The sequence below is a fragment of the Hemiscyllium ocellatum genome, chromosome 36 (genome assembly GCF_020745735.1).
Source record: "Hemiscyllium ocellatum isolate sHemOce1 chromosome 36, sHemOce1.pat.X.cur, whole genome shotgun sequence".
Taxonomy (NCBI): Eukaryota; Metazoa; Chordata; class Chondrichthyes; order Orectolobiformes; family Hemiscylliidae; genus Hemiscyllium; species Hemiscyllium ocellatum.
The window spans coordinates 5841696-5864799 of NC_083436.1; the positions used below are offsets into that span (position 1 = coordinate 5841696).

Below are 23104 nucleotides of genomic sequence, written 5' to 3' on the forward strand. Positions count from 1 at the left end.
AGGTTGACCTGGGGGTTGGAGTGAGAGAGAGAGAGTGTCTCAGATTCAATGAGATCCTTACAGAGAGAGGAGGAGAACTTCTTCAAGGTGGGAATCCTTGGAAGAGGATTCGCAGCAAGGTTAAAATCAACTAGGCGAAAGTGAGTGCAGCAGATGCTGGAGATTACAGTCAAGATTGGAGTAGTGCTGGAAAAGCACAGCAGGTCAGGCAGCATCCGAGGAGGAGGAAAATCGACGTTTCGGGCAAAAGCCCTTCATTAGGATTCCTGCTGCCCGACCTGCTGTGCTTTTCCAGCACTACTCTAATCTGCAGCACTCACTTTCGCCTAGTCCTAGATTTACCAGCTGTCTCCTATTAGTTTTCTTATATCTTGAAAACTTTTATCAAGTCAATCCTTAACTTTCTAAGTGTCCAGAATACAAAATTTTGGTTTATTTAATCTCTCCTTGTAGCTAAACCTTTTTATGTCCAGGTATCGTTCTAGTAAACCTACACTGAAGCGAATCTGACCAGATCCTTCCAAAGATGTACAGCATGCAGAATTGTACACTGTTCCAAATATGATCTAATCAAGGATTTGGGACTGATGTAGCAGTAGTTTATTCCTTTGTATTCTGCTCTTTTAATTACAAATCCATTTGCATTTTAATTACTTTTTGTGCTTTTACACAACATTTTCGTGAACTAGGTACAAAGTTGCTCAATCCCTTTGGACTGCCATTTTTTTCCTAGCTTTTCGTCGCTTAAAAAGTACAGCATTCTTTTCTTTTTGGTCTAAAGCAGACTTCATATTTGCTTGCATTGAAGTTAGTTTGTCTCAGTTGTGCTGTTTCATGATGGTCTATTATATCACCTTGTGATGTAATGCTTCCGTTTGGTGGTAATGCTTACAATACACCTATCATTGTGTCATGGATAAATTTAAAATGTAGCATGGAAAGTTACTTAAATAAATCATTAAATAATACAGTGAATAGGTGAGGTGCAATGCAAATCCTTGTGACATTGCTAGTCACAAATAGCAAATTTCAGTTCTTACTTATTGTCTCCCACCACTGCAATTTCCTAACTAAGTCAATTCCATGAACTTCAGCCTTATCTTTATTTGACAAAATCCTCAGAAGAGACTACCATGTGACTCTGGAAGTCCGCATAATGCCATTCTTATAAATTTTGCCATGCAGCACTTCAGTAGTGTTCTTCAATTGCTGGTTCTCTAATCAAACGTGGATTTTCAACATGTTTTGCCACACACTAATCCTCCTTATAGACTCTAGGGATTTTCTAACAACAGATGTTAGATAAACTAATCTATATTTCCTTACTTTCCATCATATTCTTTCTTAAATCTTAGAGTGACATACATAATTTTCCATACAAAAGAAATAGTTCACAAATTGAAAATTTTGAAAAACTTTAAAATTCTTGAAAATGCTGAGATGAAAACCATCTGATCCTGGTAATTTGTCAGTCTTCCATACCAATATTTAAACTATTTTGTTATCAAACAACTCTAATTTTATTAGCTCTCTGCCCCTAATGTACCTTGGGATATATGGACTATTCGAGGAGAAAGTGAAGTCTGCAGATGCTGGAGATCAGAGCTGAAAATGTGTTGCTGGAAAAGCGCAGCATCCAAGGAACAGGAAATTCGACGTTTCGGGCATTAAGCCCTTCATCAGGAAATGCTGATGAAGGGCTTATGCCCGAAACGTCGAATTTCCTGTTCCTTGGATGCTGCCTGACCTGCTGCACTTTTCCAGCAACACATTTTCAGATATATGGACTACTGACAATAATATAAATATGGGTGCAAAGTAATTATTTGACATGTCTGCCAATTCCTTATTTTCACTGGCAAATAAAAATGGAACCTCTTCATTTCATGGAAATATTATGGGCACAAGAACTAGTCAGAGGGTAGAATCAGAAAGATGTAGATGCTGAATCAGCTCATTCACTGACTTCCCAAGCCTGTCTACCATCATCTACAAACCACAAGTAAGGGGTATGATGAAATAATGCCCACTTCATTAGATAAATACAGTTCCAAAACACTCCAGAAACTTGTCACTATCCAGATAAAGCAATGTGTTTTATCAGCATCTCAACTATCATCTTACAGATTCATTCCCTTCTCTGGTACACAGTAATAAACGTTATATTCAAGATGCGCAACAGCACCTCGCTGAACTCTCTTGAACCTTACTTTCCAGACCTACTGCCTCTACTAACCAGAAGGATAAAGGATGGTAGATTCAAGCAAGATGCCATTGCAAGTTGTTCTTCAAGGCACACACCATCCTGACTTGGAAATAAATAATTGCACTTTGACTGTTTCTCTGGCGCATAGACTACATTTCATCTATGAAAATGGCTCACCACCGCCTTCTCAATAACGTAATTGACTAGAGATAGTTAGTAAATGTTGGCTTTATCATCAAAGATCCCATCCCATGAAGGAATCACAAAAAAAAACCAAGTTCTCCCCATATATACTTTTTGCTTATCTTTCATATAGATCTGTATAGTGATTGGAACAAGAACCAGGTAGATCTCATTTACTGAGATCCTTGATTGGGGTTGTTAACCTGGGCCAATCAGGGAGCCCTGGCTAACAGTTATAAACAGACTTTGAATCTCTTCCTCATTCTAGGGATTAGCTTTGAGCAAGCTATTCAGAGTCAATGTATTGTGTACGTCTTAAGATTAACATAGAACATTACAGCGCAGTATAAGCCCTGTGAAACCTATCTGAAGCCCACCTAACCTACACTATTCCATTTTCATCCATATGTTCATATATGCCTACTTGATAATAGGTTACCTGCCTCTTTGGAATTATTTCAACCTGAAACTTGGTATATTTTGTTCTGAGTGGTGACTTTCTTATTTTTCACTCTTAATTCTTTAAGTTTTCTTTTGTAGTTATATGTAATTCAGATTGTTAATTTACTGTCTGTCTCCTTGTTGACATCTAATCCCATTTACCAAATCCCATTTACTCAGTCTCATTCTTATACTTGCCGACTTGCGCAAGTTCCTGTTTTAAGCATTGTCTACTTTTTATTCCTCCTTGTTTTAAATCCTTCCTAACTTGCCCCTCCCCAACTCTGTAGTCTCCTACAAAGCTACAACTTTCCAAAATATCTGTACTACTTTAATTCCAGTTGCTAAAGCGTACCATGTTTTAATGACTCTGCACTGGTTCAGCTTATGTCCGAAGTTCTCAAATTCACTCCCTAAAACTGTCCACCGCTCACTGTGCTTTCCTCCTTTTAAGATACTTCTTAAAACTTACCGCTTTGATTACATTTTTGATCATGTACCATATCTCTGTCTCATTTTGTGACTGGATCCCATTTTCTTTTATACAAGTTGGGACAATTAATTATTGTTATTCACAGGATGTGAAAATTCTGGCCGGGTCAGCATTAATTGCCTATTCCTGGTTATCCTTTGTGGTGAGTTGCCACATTGAATCACTGCCAAAGGTGTGCTATCGGTAGGCCCCAGTGTTGTTAGATGGGGAACACTGAAGGAATGGCGATACGATTCCACCTCAGGATGTTGAGTGGCTTGGAGGTAACAAGCAGGTATTGGTAGTGTTCCCATGTATTTCCTACCCTCATTCTTCTATAAGGAAGTAATTGTGGGTTTAGTAACTGCGATCCAAGGATCCTTAGTGAATTTCTTCTGTGCAGCCTATAGATGGTACACATTGCTGCTACTGAGGGTCGTTGATGGAGTGGAGTGGATGTTTGTGGATGTGGTGCTAATCAAGTAGGCTGCTTTATGCTCGAAGGCGTCAAGCTTCTTTAGTGACGTAGAACTACAGTCATCCCAGCCAGTGGGGAATGTTCCATCAATTTCCTGTCTTGTGCCTTGAGTTGTAATGGTGCATAGGCTTTGGGGAGTCAATTGCTACTGTATTTCTAGCCTCTGGCCTGATCTTGTAGTCTCATGAAGTGTATGGCTGGCCCAGTTGAGTATCTGGCCAATTGTAAGCTTCAGAATATTGATAATGGGAGATTCAGTGATGGTAACACCATTAAATGTCAAGGTGCAATAGTTAGATTCTCTGTTCATAGTGATCGTTACCTCATATTTGTATGGTACAAATGTTACCACTTTTCAGGTGAAGCCTGGATGTTGTACAAACCTGAGTGCATTTGGATATGGACTGCTTCGGCATCTGAGGAGCTGTGAATAGTACTGTGACTATGCCCATGTCTGATCTTATGATGGAGGGATTATGATCAAGGTATTCCATAAATACAAGCTATTGCATTTGATCCCATTATCAAATCATAATCAATACTCTCTTTCTGCCTGGATCATCTCCTGTTTACTAATTCAATGTCTTGTTAAGAAAATACATATTTTGACAAAGCTTTGCATGTTGCACTTTTTCAGGGCACTTCACAATAATATAAATTCAAGGAGAAAGCTGACATTAATGCTGCATGAGAGGACCATACTGATTGTAGAGGTGTTCCCTGAGAGAATGCACACACATGCTAATTGACAGTCAACGGCTGGGTCTTGATTAAATTTTAACCTTGTCAGATCAACTCTTGATTGTTTAGGGCATTGTCCAGATAAATAAAGTAGTAAATGGTTGTCACTTATTTTGTTGAGTTGAAATGACCACAGTTCAAATAACAGAACCCAATTAAAATACTATATATGCAGCTTCCAGTATTCTGAAAGTGAGGCTGATGATCTTAAATTGCTTGTTGGTGTAATTCCTTTCATATTCAGGATAATGCAGCAAATGCAGGATCACACCTGATATTAGACAGTGTTTCAAGGTTTGCTAACATAAGCTTGTTGGTTATGGCTAGACTTGTTTTAGACAGCCAAAGGGACATGCTGTTTGATACAATCCACAATGTATTTTCTTAGCAATTCTCAAGTTCTGTTCAACGAAATAACTTTTACAGTAGACTCCCATACTCACAGTAGATGTATTCCAGAACATACTGCGGATAGGAGCAAGTCCATTCATTTCAATGGGAAATGTACTTTCCTGGCAGACTCCTGGTTCCAAGTTCTGGAACGTTCCCTTTCATAGGTTCAGGCCGCGGGTAAATGAAACCATGGAAAAAGGTTCCGTGAATATTGGGGTTGCCCTGTAGTTCCAAGTGCTTATGACACCAATTATACTTTCTAGGATGATATTGCTCCCAGCCCAATGTAGATAGAGCTCCTCTCAACAGTGAAGCTCCTTGCTGCCACAGTCCTGGTGCCAGAATTTCATGAAGTGAAACCACACGTTTCTTTCAACTTGATTTGATGGTCTGTGTGTCAGTTTGCATACGGCTTAGATATTCAGCTGTTGCAAACATTGACGTTCTGTAGTTAAATTCAACACCTAATTCTAGGAACTCTCCAAAATGGACTTTTTACACTCTCCCTGCGATGTTCATAGCAACTGGAATATCATGCACTTCCCTTTTGAATGTACTTCTAAGTGGTTCAAAATGTCCTCAACTTAATGCCTTGCCGGCAACGAATTCTACAGTTGCTGCCGCTTTGTTTAGGTTTCAGATTTCTAGTTTTATGCTTCTGATCTGGACAAGTTGACATTTCTGTTTTGAGCTCTGTCATCCTTATAAGTAAATCCTCTTTATAAATCTGTGGCGGCACGATGGCTCAATGGTTAGCACTGCTGTCTCTCAGCACCAGGGTCCCAGGTTCGATCCAGCCTCTGGCGATTGTGTGGAGTTTGCACATTCTCCTCATATTCTGCGTGGGTTTCTTCCGGGTACTCCCGTTACCTCCCACAATCTAAAGATGTGCAGGTTAGGTGAATTGGGCATGCTAAATTGCCCATAGTGTTAGGTGCATTAGTCAGAGGGAAATGGGTCATAGAGGTGTACAGCATGGAAATAGACCCTTCGGTCCAACCCGTCCATGCCGACCAAATATCCCAACCCAATCTAGTCCCACCTGCCAGCACCCGGCCCATATCCCTCCAAACCCTTCCTATTCATATACCCATCCAAATGCCTCTTAAATGTTGCAATTGTACCAGCCTCCACCACATCCTCTGGCAGCTCATTCCATACATGTACCACCCTCTGTGTGAAAAAGTTATCTTTTCCCTCTCACCCTAAACTTATGCCCTCTAGTTCTGGACTCCCCGACCCCAGGGAAAAGACTTTGTCTATTTATCCTATCCATGCCCCTCAATTTTGTAAATTCTATAAGGTCACCCCTCAGCCTCCAACGCTCCAGGGAAAACAGCCCCAGCCTGTTCAACCTCTCCCTGTAGCTCAGATCCTTCAATCCTTGTAAATCTTTTCTGAACCCTTTCAAGTTTCACAATATCTTTCCGATAGGAAGGAGACCAGAATTGCATGCAATATTCCAACAGTGGCCTAACCAATGTCCTGTACAGCCACAACATGACCTCCCAACTCCTGTACTCAATACTCTGACCAATAAAGGAAAGCATACCAAACACCTTCTTCACTATCCTATATACCTGTGACTCCACTTTCAAGGAGCTGTGAACCTGCACTCCAACTTTGTTCAGCAACACTCCCTAGGACCTTACCATTAAGTGTATAGGTCCTGCTAAGATTTGCTTTCCCAAAAATGCAGCACCTCGCATTTATCTGAATTAAACTCCATCTGCCACCTCTCAGCCCATTGGCCCATCTGGTCCAGATCCTGTTGTAATCTGAGGTAACCATCTTCACTGTCCACTACACCTCCAATTTTGGTGTCAACTGCAACTTACTAACTGTACCTCTTATGCTCGCATCCAAATCATTTATGTAAATGACAGAAGTAGAGGGCCCAGCACTGGTCACAGGCCTCCAGTCTGAAAAACAACCCTCCACCATCACCCTTGAGTCTTCTACCTTTGAGCCAGTTCTGTATCCAAATGGCTAGTTCTCCCTATATTCCATGAGATCTAACCTTGCCAATCAATCTCCCATGGGGAACCTTGTCGAATGCTTTACTGAAGTCCATATAGATCACATCTACTGCTCTGCCGTCATCAATCTTCTTTTGTAACTTCTTCAAAAAACTCAATCAAGTTTGTGAGACATGATTTTCCACGCACAAAGCCATGTTGACTATCTCGAATCTCTTCGGAGGATCTATGTGACCTAGTTGGGCCTGTTTCCACACTGTAGGGAATCTAATCTAATCTCATCTATCTATTCTATCCAGTATCGTTACTACCTCCTTCCTTGATTGCCATATTGGCCACATCCTCCTCAGTCAAGATAAAGCACAGTAACCATTCTCTGCCTTAACAATGCTGTCTGCTTCCAACAAAGATTTTTCTGGTCCCTAAAAGTCGTATCATTCCTTTGACTACCATTTAACTTTTTATTTCGTTCACTTTGGATCCCTTTCAATGTAAAATGCTAATTCAATCTCTTACTATCTCAACAATTTTAGACCTTTCTTACTTTAGTTTGCCACAGTGTTATCAATTTTACAATTGTCAAAAACTTCTCTTTTCTGTTTGTTTTGATCTCTAAAGCAAGCAGTTTTAGTAATCTAAAGATTTTAATCTAAAGGTGTCCTTCCTTTTAATCTGATGAAAGCCTGTCCATTTTTTTTTACCCAAGCTGTCCCATGTACCAAGCCTTACCATTTTTCATTACTGTATTGTCAAATTTTGGTTCATTTTACCCAGAGCCAATTTTTGCTTAAAGTACTGAAGTTAACCATCACATAGTTAAATTTTTTTTTGCTTCCTTTGCTCGTTGCCCTTTTCCGTAACTGTTCTAAACCTGGTAATATTATGCTGGTAATATTATGATCACTCTTCTCCAAATTCCACCCCCACCCCCCCACCCCAACTAAAATATGCTCTATATCCCTTTCTTATTGATCGTAAAGTCTTATTTCAGGAATTTCTCACCCTTTCTTTCCCCTTACGCTTTCATATTCCTCTCTCTGTTGAATAACTGAAATCCCCTGTTATCACTATGCTGCAAATGATGCCGACCAATTAGAATTCGATTTTCAAGCAGTGCACGGTGGCACAGTGGTTAGCACTGCTGCATCACAGCACCAGAGACCTGGGTTCAATTCCTGTCTCTGGCTACTGTCTGTGTGGAGTTTGCACATTGTCCCCATGTCTGCGTGGGTTTCCTCCCACAGTCCAAAGATGTGCTAAGTTGCCCGTAGAGTTAAGTGAAGGGGTAAATGTAGGAGAATGGGTCTGGGTGGGTTGCTCTTCAGAGGGTCGGTGTGGAATTGTCGGGCTGAAGGGCCTGTTTTCACACTGTCAATAATCTAATCTAATCTAATCTAATCTAACCATAATTACTGAATTTGCTCTTCTCTCTTCCACCCACATAAGTGACTCTTAATTTTAATCAAATAAATTATCCTTGACACCTCAACTACATTGTCCCTTTCCAATGATGTGATCAAAAGTAGGAAGTTTTCAGAAGTTGGTTTCAGTGCCTTTCTTGAGGCCTGAATAAATGTGAGGAAAAGGTTGAGAATATCAGATATAGTCACCAAATTAGCAAAACCAATATTGGGCATTGTCTGCAAATCATGATGCATGCTGTGCTGTAAAAATACATGCTGTGTGGTTTGCACATTACAATCAAATAATGTTATTTGAATCATCATTAGGCGTTTTCTAAATGTGCATAACACGTTTGAACTTTGGAGCCCGAAGAGACTGTCATCACATTATTTCGACTGGAAGTCAGTCAAAGGTTAATGGTACTGTTTGATTTTAAGTTGGCAGGGTTGCAGTTTTGTTTGAATAATAGGCGTGGATTATGTTTTGATCCAGTAGTAGGTTCAGAACATTTTACTCAATATTGATAACTTAGTTGAATTACAAGGGAAGTGGAGTTGCAGATAGATAGGGTAGTGAAGAAGGTGTTTGGTGTGCTTTCCTTTATTGGTCAGAGCATCAAGTATAGGAGTTGGGAGGTCATGTACAGGACATTGGTTAGGCCACTTTTGGAATATTGTATGCAATTCTCATCTCCTTCCTATTGGAAGGCTGTTGTGAAACTTGGAAGGGTTCAGAAAAGATTTACAAGAATGTTGCCAAGTTTGGAGGGTTTGAGCTATAAGGAGAGGCTGAATAGGCTTGTGCATGGGGCGAGTTGGACTGAAGGGTCTGTTTCCGTGCTGTACATCCTATTATAGGTGTATTTTTCTATCCAAAAGTAGACCTTCGTATGAAACCATTTGTAAGCCTAAATGGCTTAAAGTGAAGAAGCTATTACCATTAGTTTATATAGGAAGAATGTTAAGCGTTCCCAAAAAAATAACCTACCAAATAACACGCAACCTAAACTAACACTAACCTATAGTGAAGGTCGTCGGAGGTTTGGGGTGCTGGGAGGTACAGGAGACTGTGGTGCAGGAGAGAAAGGAAGAGGGTCATCTTTTAACAGCTCAGCGTCATCTGAATTCATCAGGGCAGGCAGATCATTAACGTCCATGTGTTCTTCTATGTCTGCTTGCTTTGATGTCGAAGGTCAATGAGTAGCACAGTTATCGATAATCATAAGACACCTATTATTAAGGTTATTTTCTTTACAGAGTTTTTCAAAAAAAGGCATAGCGTGTCCACTCGTACTCAGAAAAAAATCACTTGGATATTCCAATCACGTGGATGTGGACAAAACACAACAGGAAGTGTATTCTTATCAATTCTTCTAAGTGTCCTTGACTTTTCTAAATGGTACAATAGCAGAGGCCTAAGGACAGCATCACCAGTGGTGCTAATAATAGCAATAGGGTAAATCTATCCTTCAATGCTTTGTGTCCTTTAGCCTGCTTTTCTTCTATCAGAATAAATGTCTTGCTCAGCAATTTTTTCCAATAAATTCTAGTTTCATCACAGTTAAACACTGTTAAATACGAATAACCACATTCTGTAATTATCTTCTTTAGTTCTTCTGGGAACTTTTTGGCAGCTTCAGTATCAGTCGAAGTGACTCTCCAGTAACCTTGCTGCTACGAAGTTGCCCTCGCCTCAAAAATTGATCAAACCACCCATGACTACCTTAAACTTCCACTTTTGCAAAACTTTTATCGCCATCGCCCAGTGCTTTCTGTTTCAGCTTATTAAAAAGACTGACTGATTTCTCTTAAGTATAAGGTAACTTTTCAGAACACCACGCTTTGTACACCCATCAATCCAGTCAAGCAATAGACTTTCCAGTTTATCCATTACTGGATGCTGATTAAAAGAGACCATTCTGCTACTAGCAGAACCAAACTTTCAAGATTATTTCTCTGTGTGTAAATAATACAAATGGTAGATGCAGACAAGTTCAGTGCGTGTACAATGTCTTTATTTCGTTGACCATGATCGAAACACTTAATTGCATCCAGTTTTACGCTAAGTGTGACAGCCTTACGAGCTCTCTTAGGCTTTTCTGATACCTTAGGCCACATCTTACTAACAGATGCACAAAATAAATTAGGATAAAACACAGCTGCTCACAGTTCAAAGCTTTGACAGCTTGATGCTGAGTATAGTTCTCTGGCATAGTGCTAGGTGGCGCCACTCACTGCGCGCTTTTTTTGTAAAAGCAAAGATCCTCTTTCAGCCAGTGAAAACAGGTCTTTCATAAAAACAAATTGGCATTAAGCGAACGTTAGAAAAGCAGGGGATACCTGTACTCTATGACTACCAACCTATTTGAGCTTGAGTGAAAAACAAATCAAAATGATGTGATGCTACAGCAAAAATGGAGTCTGTTTATAATGGCCATGCAGTTTTGGTTTTCCTACTTTGACTTGCACCACAACCACTTTCCCTCCCAACAAAAACTGCATTTGTCAGAAATGATCCTGTAATTCTTGGCTTGTCTGCAGAATCTCTCCTCTACAAGAATGCAAGCTAAATTCTTAAAGAAAATACTTTTTGAATTAAAAATGGCAGGAGTAAAACTATTTTTACCCATGATGAAAAAATTTTCATTTTGTATTTGAATAGTTTTCTCAAATCTTGTGTCTAATTTAGTGAGACCAGAATGTGAAGTCAGATGAAGTGACTGCATTCTTGTTAGATTAATATGGTGACATCTGGTATGCAGGTATATTTGATTTGTAGTGTAAGTTGACACCACACCCTGATTCTTTATTTGAGTTTATGTCAGCTGATAGGTGTGTCAAGGAGTACAATATTTTGTATGAAATTATAAACTTAAACTGTATAGAATATATTTGCTAAACATTTGTCTTTTACGTGGTCTCCCTCTACAGTGCACAGATGTTTACATTATTTGAAAAAAGTACAGAAGGAACCTCTTCAATCCTCAGTTTGTACTAAAAGATGTGTTGCCGCCTCTTCATCTCGCATCACTACTCACTACACAATCCATCCTCGAGATAAAGATTCACGATGGGAAGGTAACTGTCAGGAATACTGAATTTTCATGTTGGTCCTCAAGCTATTTTTAAAAATAATATCTGAAAGTGGATCTATGTGAGTCATGTAACTTTTAAGAACAGTGGATACTTTGCTGCAGTGTGGCATGGAGAAGTGAATCAGTTGTAGTATTGGACTTTTCTTGTGAAGCTTTATATGTGCCAGAAGTGTAGTGCACAGTGAAAGCCTGTTAAGTCGTACCTCAGCATTAGTTACCTAATGTGAATTACTTTTATCTTTAGTGTGTTAATTATTTAATGTTTGATCTATCCACTGTTCTTAAATTTTGGTTTATATGTTAAGTGGTAAAAATTTGAAAATATGAAAAATTGTCCTTCCGTTGATTGAATGGGAAGTTTGTCTCTTTTTTTTAAAAAAGTTTCATAGGAATAGTAACGTTTGGTCCTATATGTCAAGGCATCTTTGCCCTAGGGCAGTGATTAAAATCAGGAATGATTTAAGAAGCCCGATTTGGGAGAATACAGAATCTACATAACCAGTAGGACTTAGAGACAAAGAGGTTTAAGGGCATGGGGAGGGATTTGACAACAAGGACAAGAAATTTAATATTGATTGTTTGACCAGGAACTGAAGTAAATCAATATATGTAGGGGAAAATTGATAAGCAAATGTTTGTGCATGTTAAGACATAAGCAGCAGGGTTTTGAATAGCCACAATGTATTTTTATGAGGCAGAACACTGCAGACTGGCTAGGAGTGCATAGAAATAATCTGGTCTTCAGGTTGCAAAGGCATAAGTGAGGGTTTCAGCAGTAAATAAGTTTGGATGAGGTCAAAGGCAATTCCATAGTGGCAGAATAAGGCACTTGTACTGAATGTTTTACTGTGGAGTAGGGATATCATCTCTAGATTGAAATATAACACCAAGAAATGAACATACATTTCTTCCTCAGATACTTCCAGTGAGAGGATGTGTAGGATAGATGGGCTTCGGATTGGTTTCAAAAGTGGGTGCAACGTCGAGGACCGAAGGGCCTGTACTGCCCTGTAATTTAGTGTTCTATGAGAGCAATGAAATTATTGGTGGAGCGAAGCTTTTTTGACCAAAGGTAATGGCTTCTGTCTTCTCAGAAGGTAGTTGGAGGCAACTTCTGCTCAACCAAAACTGATCAGATAGTTTAGGGGCAAGGAGGATCAAGACGTGGAATTGGATTGTATTGGTGTACGTATGCATGTTAGAAGAAAAAGAAGACCAAGGATAAATCTTAGTGGACGCCAGAGGTGACGGGACAGTTGCAAGAAGGAAAGCTACTACAAGTGAATCCCTATAGCAACAGGATAGAAATGAATGATACCAGGCAGGTGCAATTCCAGCCAGTTAGATGATAGTAAAAAGGTTTGGAACAAAATTTTAGGTTGAATCATGGCAAGGGCAGCAAAACGGATGTTAAGGAATGGTTTACTTTTGTCGATCAACTGGGATGTCATTGTGAACTAAGTGGCAGTTGATGCAAGGTGTTTGGTGGATAACAATATTAAAACAGAGAAGTAGTGCTTTTGAGATTAAGCATCACTGGAAGAGGAATCTAATTTGACAGAACCTGGGGTATTTATGAACTGAATGAGTGTTGGAATTAGCATTTCCTTCATTAGAATACATGTGCGTTCTGTGAATGAATTATGCAGACAGGATGGTGAAGAAGACATTTGGGGCCATTAAAAGAGTGCGAAGAGGGTAGACTGGATCTAAAAGATGAATTTCTAAATGAGAGGAAGACTAGTTTGAAACCTTAGAGTATAAAGACAGGAGTTTACTCGAGAGAGAAATCAGAAGGGCAAAAAGGGGACATGAGATAGCTTTGGCAAGTAGGGTTCAGGAGAATCCAAAGAGATTTTATAATTACAACTGGGGCAGCACGGTGGCTCAGTGGTTAGCACTGCTGCCTTTCAGCACCAGGGACCCGGGTTCAATTCCAATCTCGGGCGAGTGTTTATGTGGAGTTTGCACATCTCCCCGTGTCTGCGTGGGTTTCCTCTGGTGCTCTGGTTTCCTCCCACAAGCTAAAGATGTGCAGGTCAGGTGAATTGGCCATGCTGAATTGTCCATAGTGTGAGGTGCATTAGTCAGAGGGAGTTGTATCTGGGTGGGTTACTCTTCGGAGGGTCGGTGTGGACTGGTTGGACCGAAGGACCTGTTTCCACACTGTAGGAATCTAATCTAATCTAACCCTTTTGTCCTGAATGATAACTTGGAAGAGAATAGGGCCCTTCAAACATCAACAAGGCAGCCTATGTGTGTTGAGCCACAGGAGTTGGGGGAAATAATAAACAAGTATTTTGCATCAGTGTTTACTGTGGAGAAGGACATGGAAGATATGGAATGTGAGGAGATAGATGACTACATATTGAAAAATGTCCATATTAAAGAGAAGGAGGTGCGAGATGTCTTGAAACGTGTGAAAATGAATAAATCTCCAGGACCTGATCAGGTGTATCTTAGAGCTCTGTGGGAGGCTAGGGAAGTGATTGCTGGGTCCCTTGCTGAGATATTTGTATCATTGATAGTCACAGGTGAGGTTCTGGAAGACTAGAGGTTGGCTAATGGTGTACCACAATTTAAGAGAGGTGGTAAGGAAAGCTAGTGAACTATAGAACAGTGAGTCTGATATTGGTGGTGGGCAAGTTGTTGGAGGGAATCCTGAGGGATAGGATTTGCATGTATTTGGAAAGACAAGGACTGAATAGGGATAGTCAATATGGATTTGTATCTGGGAGGTCATGTCTCACGATCTTGACTGAGTTTTTGATGAAGTGACACAGGATTCATGAGGGCAGAGCGGTAGACGTGATCTGTATGGACTTCAGTATGGCATTCGATAAGGTTCTTCTTGGAATACTGGTTTGCAGGCTTCGATCTCATGGGATACAAGGAGATTGGGTGGCACAGTGGTTAGTACTGCTGCCTCACAGTGGTGGAGACCCGGGTTCAATTCCCGTCTCAGGCAACTGTCTGTGTGGAGTTTGCACATTCTCCCAGTGTCTGCGTGGGTTTCCTCCGGGTGTTCCGGTTTCCTCCTACAGTCCAAAAATGTGCATGTTAGGTGAATTGGCCATGCTAAATTGCCCGTAGTGTTAGGTGAAGTAGTAAATGTAGGGGAATGGGTCTGGGTGGGTTGCTCTTTGGAGTGTTGGTGTGGACTTGTTGGGCCAAAGAGCCTGTTTCCACACTGTAAGTAATCTAATCTAATCTAAACTAGCCAGTTGGATACAGAACTAGCTCGAAGGTAGAGGGTGGTAGTGGAGGGTTGGTTTTCAGACTGGAGACCTGTGGCACGTCACTGGTCACAAGGATTGGTGGTGGGTCCACTGCTTTTCCTCATTTATATAAATGATTTGGATGTGAACATAGGAGCTACAGTTATTAAGTTTGCAGATGACATCAAAATTGGAGATGTAGTGGACAGCGAAGAAGATTACCTCAGAGTACAACAGGATTTTGATCAGATGGGCCAATGGGCTGAGGAGTGGCAGATGAAGTTTAGTTTAGATAAATGCAAGGTGCTGTATTTTGGAAAAACAAATCAAAGCAAGACCTGTACACTTAATGGCAAGGTCCTGGCAAGTATTGCTGAACAAAGGAAACCTTGGAGTGCAGATTCATAGTTTCTTGAAAGTGGAGTCCTAGGTAGATAGGATAGTGGTGATGTTTGGTCTGCTTTCCTTTATTGGTCAGAGTATTGAGTATAGGAGTTAGAAGGTCGTGTCGCGGCTATACAGGATATTGGTTAGGCCACTTTTGGGATATTGCATGCAATTCTGGTCTCCTTCCTATCGGAATGAAGTTGTGAAAGTTGAAAGGGTTCAGAAAAGATTTACAAGCATGTTGCCAAGGTTGGAGGATTTGAGCAATAGGGAGAGGCTAATTGGCTGCGGCACTTTTCCCTCCAGCGTTGGAGGCTAAGGGATGACCTTTGTAGAAGTTTATAAAATAATGAGGGGCATGGATAGGATAAACAGGCAATGTTTTTTCCCTGGGGTGTGGGGATCCAGAACTTGAGGACATATGTTTCAGGTGAGAGGGGGAAGATATAAAAGGGACCTAAGGGGCAAATTTTTCACACAGGGTCGTGCGTGTATGGAATGAGCTGCCAGAGGAAGTGGTACATTTGCAGCATTAAAAATGCATGTGGATGGGTATACGAATAGGAAAGGTTTGGATGGATATGGGCCAAATGTTAGCAAATAGGACTAGACTAGGTTAGGATTTCTAGTTGGCATGGACGAGTTGGACTGAAGGGTCTATTTCTATGCCTTGCATCTCCATGACTCTGTGACTATCTAGAACAGCAGAGCAGGCTTGATCAGCTGAATGGCTTACTCTTGTTTCTATGTTACTACTTAAAATGGGATATTTCTTGGAGGGCTTTGCTAGCCTAGTTGGTAAAAGTTATTGCAGCCCATTTTACCCTGGCAATATGTAAGTCTTCGTGTGAAATTTTAAGATGGAAATAGTTCACATTTAGAACGGAGATGATCAAAGAACATTGGAAGTGTGGGTTCTGCATGGAACCTGATGTTAATGCAGGAGGTTTGTATCAAATTCTCGCTCATCACTGCAGACATAATTCTTTATTTAGAGTCAGCTGAACAAAGTAAGTGTGCAAGATGAACATCCTCAACCTCATTAACCAATTTTCTAGTCATTCCACTCAGCAATGTATTACATCCCTCTGAAGCAGGTGGTACTTGAACCCTGACTTCCAAGTCCAGGGGCAGGGACACTATCATCGTGCCACAAGAGCCAAGTTGAACTTTGATTGAAGGTGTCTATTAAAATACATTCAGGTGAATTGTTATTCAAATAGTGTGCCATGTATTTTGTATCATTCTGATTTCTTAATTTGTAATATTCTGCACTTAATGAGGTTTCATATTGCTGTAATTATATTGGAAAATACACAGTGATAATTTGTTTCAACAAAAAAGATATTTGCATTTTTTAGTCTTGTTTGTATTTTGGCAAAATCCCAAAGTAACAGTTTTATATCTGGTGCATGATTTTGGAAAATTCTTACATTCAACATGTGGAACCATAATTTAACAAATCTATCTGAACTTTTAAAAATTACATAGTAGATTCAAAGTTCTTATACTAATATTGCATCCTATTTCAAGGGGTCAGCATGGAGCGATTTGCAGATGAAGCTGATGTAGTGATAGTAGGTGCAGGACCTGCTGGTCTATGTGCAGCAATCCGCCTTAAACAGTTGGCTGATAGACACGACAAGGAAGTACGAGTATGTTTGGTGGAGAAGGCTGCGCAGATAGGTGGACATATCCTTTCAGGAGCTTGCCTGGATCCAAAAGCCCTCATTGAGTTGTTCCCAGATTGGAAAGACAGAGGGGTAAGTAAATAGTTTTGAGTTTAATTTGACCTTTTCTTTTCCTCCACAACAATTTTTAATTAGCAAAAATAGTAGAAGCTATTTAGCAATTTAATTTTCTGTATTGATAGGATTAAAGATATTTTTGCAACATACCAGGGGTACTAATGGGAGTGGAGCAATTCTGCTTTGGCTTTAGTAACAGTATTCTTTCAATGAGAAGGTATGAGCCTGGTTAGAGGCAATGAAGAACTTACAAGAATAGTAGTTATAGAAAGGGTGAAAAGCCACAGATATAGTCAGATAGATGGGTTAACTCAGGAAAGGTTGGAGGGGTAGGCTGGTAGCCACAGGAGACTCTTGCACTATCTCCATTTCAAACAAGTATGCTGTTTTGGAAAATGTAGAGGGTGATGAATTGTTCGGGGAATGTAGCATGAACAGCCACATTTCTGGAATCGAGACTGGCTCTAATGTAATGAGGGGTACATAGGGTTCCAAGCAATTGTGATAGGGGACTGTCTAGTCAGAGACACAGGCAGATGTTTCTGTGTCCAATAGCAAAAAATTAGAATGGTGTGCTGCCTCTTCTGGTGCCAGGATCAAGGACATCTCAGAGGGTGCAGAATGTTCTCAAAGGGGAGTGACCAGCAGAATGTCATTGTACACATTGGAACTACTGTCATAGAAAGGGAAAAGGATGAGATTCTGAAGGGACAATGTAGAAAGTTAGGCAGGAATTTAAAAAGGTGGTCTTCGAGGGTAGTAATATCTGAATTACCCCAGTGCTATGAGCTAGTGAGGGTAGGAATAGAAGGAGAGAGCAGATGAATGCATGGCTGAGGAGCTGGTGCAGGGGAGAAGCATTCATATTTTTGGATCATTGGAATCTCTTCTGGGATGGAAATGACCTGTATAGGAAGGACAGATTGCACCTGAATTGGAAGGAGGCTAATATACTGGCAGGGAGATTTGCTCGAGCTGCTCGGGAGGATTTAACCTAGTAAGGTTTAGGACTCAGGAAAATACTGAGGAAAGAGATCTGTCAGAGACTGGTACAGTTGGGAAAAGGAGCGAGTCAAATGGTCAGAGCAGCAGGAACAAAGCAGAGAACAAGGTAGGACTAATAAATTAAACTACACGCACTTCAGTGCAAAAGGCATGACAGGGAAGGCAGATGAACTCAGGGCATGGTTAGGAACATGGGATTTGGGATATCATTGCAACTAGATGTGGCTCAGGGATGGTAGCTTAAGGTTCCAGGATATGAATGCTATAGGAAGGGCAGAAAGGGAGGACGAGATGAGGGAGAGTGGTGTTTTTGATGAGTGATAACATTACTGCTCTATTTAGGGAGGATATTCCAGGGAATACATCTCTGAAGTTATTTGGGTAGAACTGAGAAATAAGAAAGGGATGATCACCTTTTTTGGGATTGTATTATAGACCCACTAATAGTCAGTGGGAAATTGAGAAGCAAATTTTTCAACAAGATTTCAATTATCTGTAAGTATAATAGGGTGGTTATGATAGGGCTTTTAACTTTCCAAACATAGACTGAGACTGCCATAGTGTTAAGGGTTTAGGTAGAGAGGAATTTGTTCAGTGTGTGCAAGAAAATTTTCTGATTCAGTATGTGGATGTACCTACTACAGAAGGTGCAAAACTTGACTTGCTCTTGGAAAATAAGGCAGGGCAGGTAACTGAGGTGTCAGTGGGAGAGCACTTTGGGGCCATTGACCATAATTCTATTTGTTTTAAAATAGTCATGGAAAAGGATAGATCGGATCTAAAAGTTCAAGTTCTAAATTGGCGAACATTAACTTTGACTATTAGGCAAGAACTTTCAAAAGCTGATTGGGAGCAGAGGTTCGCAAGTAAAGGGACAGCTGGAAAATGGGAAGCCTTCAAAAATAAGATAACGATAGTCCAGAGACAATATATTCCTGTTAGGGTGAAAGAAAAGGCTCGTAGGTGTAGGGAATACTGGATGATCAGAGAAATTGGGGTTTTGGTTAAGAAGAATAGACAGAATTTTTCTAAATCGAGAGAATCCTTAAAGTATAAAGGCAATAGGAGTATACAGAAATCAGGAGGGCAAAAAGGGGATATGAGATCGCTTTGGAAAATAGAATTCAGGAAAATTCAAAGAGATTTTATGAAAACATCAAGCATGAAAGGGTAACTCAGGAGAGAATAGGGCCCCTCCAATTTCAGTAAGGCAACTTATGTGTGAAGTCACCGTGGGTGGGTGGGTGGGGGGGGCAGCGGGGGGAGTCATGTCGTCATGTCTCACGACCTTGATTGAGTTTTTTGAAGAAGCAACGAAATATTTGAGGGCAGAATGGTGAACCTGATCTATCTGGACTTCAGTAAGGCGTTCGACAAGGTTCCCCATAGGAGACTGGTTAGCAAGGTTCGATTTTATTGACTGCAGGGAGAGCTAGCCATTTGGTTACAGAACTAGCTCGAAGGTAGAAGACAGGGTGGTGATGGCGGTTTGGTTTTCAGACTGGAGGTCTGTGACCGGTGATGTGCCACAAGGATTGGTGCAGGGTGCACTGCTTTTCCTCATTTATATAAATGATTTGGATGTGAACATAGGAGCTATGTGGCAAATGGAGTTTATTTTAGATAAATGCAAGATGCTGCATTTTGGAAAGCAAATCAGAGCAGGACTTGTACACTTAATGGCAAGGTCCTGGCAATCATGGCTGAACAAAGAGACCTGAGTGCAGGTTCATAGTTCCTTGAAAATGGATTCGCAGATAAATATGATAGTGAAGAAAGCGTTTGGTATGCTTTCCTTTATTGGTCAGAGCATTGAGTATAAAAGTTTGGAGGTCATATTGCGACTGTACAGGACATTGGTTAGGCCACTTTTTGGAATATTGCGCCTCCTTCCTATCGGAATGATGTTGTGAAACTTGAAAGTGTTCAGAAGATTTATAAGGATGTTGTCCAGGTTGGAGGATTTGAGCTATAGGGAGAGGCTGAATAGGCTGGGGATATTTTCCCTGGAGTGTCAGAGGCTGAGGGGTGTCCTTCGACATTATAAAATCATGAGGGGCATGGAGAGGAAAAGTAAACAAGGTTTTTTCCCTGGGGTGAGGGAGTCCAGAACTAGAGATCATAGGTTTAGGGTGAGAGGGGGCAAAAGGACATAAGGGGCAACTTTTTCACACATTGAGAGTGGTGCATGTGTGGAATGAGTTGCCAGAGGAAGTGATGGAGCCTGGTTCAATTACAATATTTAAAAGGCATCTGGATGGATTATGAATAGGAAATGTTTAGAGGGATATGAGCCACGTGCTGGCAAATAAGACTAGATTAGGTTGGTTATGGATGAGTTTGACCGAAGGGTCTCTTTCTGTGCTGTACATCTCTGTGACTTTGTGACAAGGGAGACAGTAATAGATTTGTGATTATGGTATTCTAACTTGGAAACTCATGATGAGAGCTCATCATTCAAACATTGTTAGCAATCCTGTTGTAGAAATCTTCAACACAAAAACATGGCTAAATATTTTGTTGCAGTACTGAGTCTATGCTCTCAGATTGTATTAAAAATGACATTATTTTGAAGAGATGACCTATATTTACTTTTTCAGTATTTTGAGAGGTTGAACTAGGTATCCCTACTGTATAAGTACTGATATTTTTTGTTTAATTTACTATTATGCAAAAATAAATAACATAAAAATACAATTTTAGCTACAATGAATTATATTTTCTAATAAATATATTTAGATAATGCCTTTGTTATTCAAGCAAGGAAATTGCTTGAATACTTATCTAAAACAATTTGTTGCAGTGGAAATCAATTGCAGAATCCATAGGTATATGCAGTCCAAATGGCAAGTAGTGTCTTGACATTGTTTTAACATTTAGCATTTGTAAATTAAAATCAACTTTGTGTAGCATGCTGTAGTTTCGCATCATAGTTGGTCATCTGGATAGCGGATCAAATTAACTTGAAAATAAAAATAAATTTTGTATGTTTTTCTACATTAGCTGAGTTTAAATTTTTAGAAAACAGTCCAGCATGTTATTACATCAATCTAAATATATTTTGACATTCAAGTTCAAAACATTTCTAAATCTGAATTTAATCAATTTATAAGGAACTCATTTTCAGAATTGAATCAAGACTTGTTTTTATGTGATGTTTCATAATTTTGTGAATATGTACACCACAGGCTCCACTACATACTCCAGTAAAAGAAGATGTATTTAGTATCTTAACAGAGAAGTACAGAATTCCAGTTCCACTGTTACCAGGTATAGTGAATATGTTTTATTATAGGCATTTTGCTTGTCAATTTGAAGTGCAAAATTTTTAGTTTGTGTAGTTTTACAGTGAATTGGAACAATGATTACCCCTCAGTGAAATCTTTTGCAACCTCATAAAAGATTATGTTCTGTTGGAAGGGCTAATACAACTAAAATATTGCTTCACTTATTTCTTCAATGCATAGATTTAAATTCTACTCCATCTAATGCTTCTGGTTTCTGTGCAGGTCTTCCCATGAGGAACCATGGAAACTATATTGTGCGTTTAGGACACTTGGTTAGATGGTTAAGTGAACAGGCAGAAGAACTTGGTGTGGAATTGTATCCAGGGTATGCAGCTTCTGAGGTGAATAATTGCATTACATATCTGTTATAGGTTTGATTTTGCTGGTTGAAATATTTTAATATCCTATTATCATAAATGTGCATTCATTCCCTCAGGTGTTGGAGATTTCTGTGTCATAATGTTTCATAATAATTGGTTTGATGAAAAGTTTTCTCAGTTAGCTATTCCATCTTCCCAAAATTCTTGTGAAAGTAATTAATATAGCCTATGTCCATTTCTCTGATTTGTTATTTTTACATTTCTCCTCTATCAATATCTTACCTAATCCTCATTTACCATCAACATGCTTGACCTTATTTTTCTTTAGGGGCCTTTTTGGTTTGCATGCCACGTTCATTTGAGCATCATTTATGTATATTGTTGGCATCAGTCGTAATCGTAAATCAGAATCCATAAGGGACTACTCACTATGTGTGAGCGTATGAGAGAGAACTTGTGTGAGAGAGGGTCTGCATAAATGTATGGGTCTGTAGGACTGTGTGTTTGTTGCAGACCCATAAAGACACACAGACCCACGGAGACCGACAGATAGACATACTCTCTCTCGTATGCTCACACATACGCTCACAGAGGCACTCACTCACTCACATATACGCACACTCTCTCACAGGCACTTATGCCACCACCACAACTCCCCCCACACACATATAACAAATGTTTGTGGGGTGAATTTGTACTTGCATTTTGCTCAAAAATTGCATAAATCCATGTAAGATTCTGTAAGTCCCTTTTTAGATTAGAATCCGTTTGAACATTGTGGCACGGACAGCTCACACAGGACAACTCACACCTTCAATACATTGTCTAGCCGGCATGGCACCTGTTGTTAAAGTTCACTTGAAAATGTAACTTTAAGAAAGTTCAGGGATTTACATAAGAAAAGACAGAAGCCAACATGCCCATTCTAAAAGTTGAGAGACTTAACAAACAATCCAGGTCTTTTTCAATATATAATTTCAGTTAGATCACACTGTAAACTTCTGTTATAAATTCTATGTCCTACGATGTTATAACTCCACAACCACCTGATGAAGGAGCAGAGCTCCAAAAGCTAGTGCTTCCAAATAAACCTGTTGGACTATAACCTGGTGTTGTATAATTTTTAACTATGTACACCCCAGTCCAGCACCAGCACTCCAAATTAGTCATTCAAAGTGTAATTGGTACTGTGATTCAGTATAAGGTATAGGTATAATGTTTTAATTTATTTTGTCTGCTAAGGCAAAAGGCACTATGGAACTTAAGTCCAGTTTTAACATTGATTCACTCATTCTGATTTAAATTCATTTCGTCTCTTCTCTTAAAGTTGCAATTTTAACTAATGAAACCCAAACGTCAGGTCTCTCTGTAATATAATTTAGTACAAAAGTTGAAACCTTTTATTGGATCTTTACAATGGTATTGTTCTAGATTTTGTTTACCAGTACTGACTCTGGTTGGACTTACTTTTGCTGTATGTGGGCTACATTATTCAGTCCATGACTAGGTATTCGCAAAACGCCTATAATAGTGCGCTGATATATGAGAATAAAACAAATCATATAATATATTAACATAATCTTTTATTATTGCTGGAGGATAACCTGAAAATAAGTTGTATTATGAGTTATTAGGGTGGGGGAGTCCTAAACTAGAGGACGTAGGTTTAAGATCAGAGGGGAAAGCTTTTTAAATGACCTCCGGGTTAATTTTTCCAGACAAGGTGGTGCATGTACAGATCAAGTTGC

General features: G+C 39.8%; 1 protein-coding gene across 3 annotated transcripts in view; it reads left to right on the top strand.

Moving 5' to 3' along the window:
• Positions 1-23104, top strand: part of etfdh (electron transfer flavoprotein dehydrogenase) — a 52494-nt gene that overhangs the window by 2830 nt on the left and 26560 nt on the right. For all 3 annotated transcript variants that reach the window (XM_060851357.1, XM_060851355.1, XM_060851356.1), the window contains exons 2-5: positions 11228-11374; positions 16530-16759; positions 20938-21019; positions 21259-21377. In XM_060851357.1, coding sequence (XP_060707340.1) covers positions 16538-16759; positions 20938-21019; positions 21259-21377 — 423 coding nt within the window. In that variant the 5' untranslated portion in view covers positions 11228-11374; positions 16530-16537. The remainder of the gene's footprint in view (positions 1-11227; positions 11375-16529; positions 16760-20937; positions 21020-21258; positions 21378-23104) is intronic.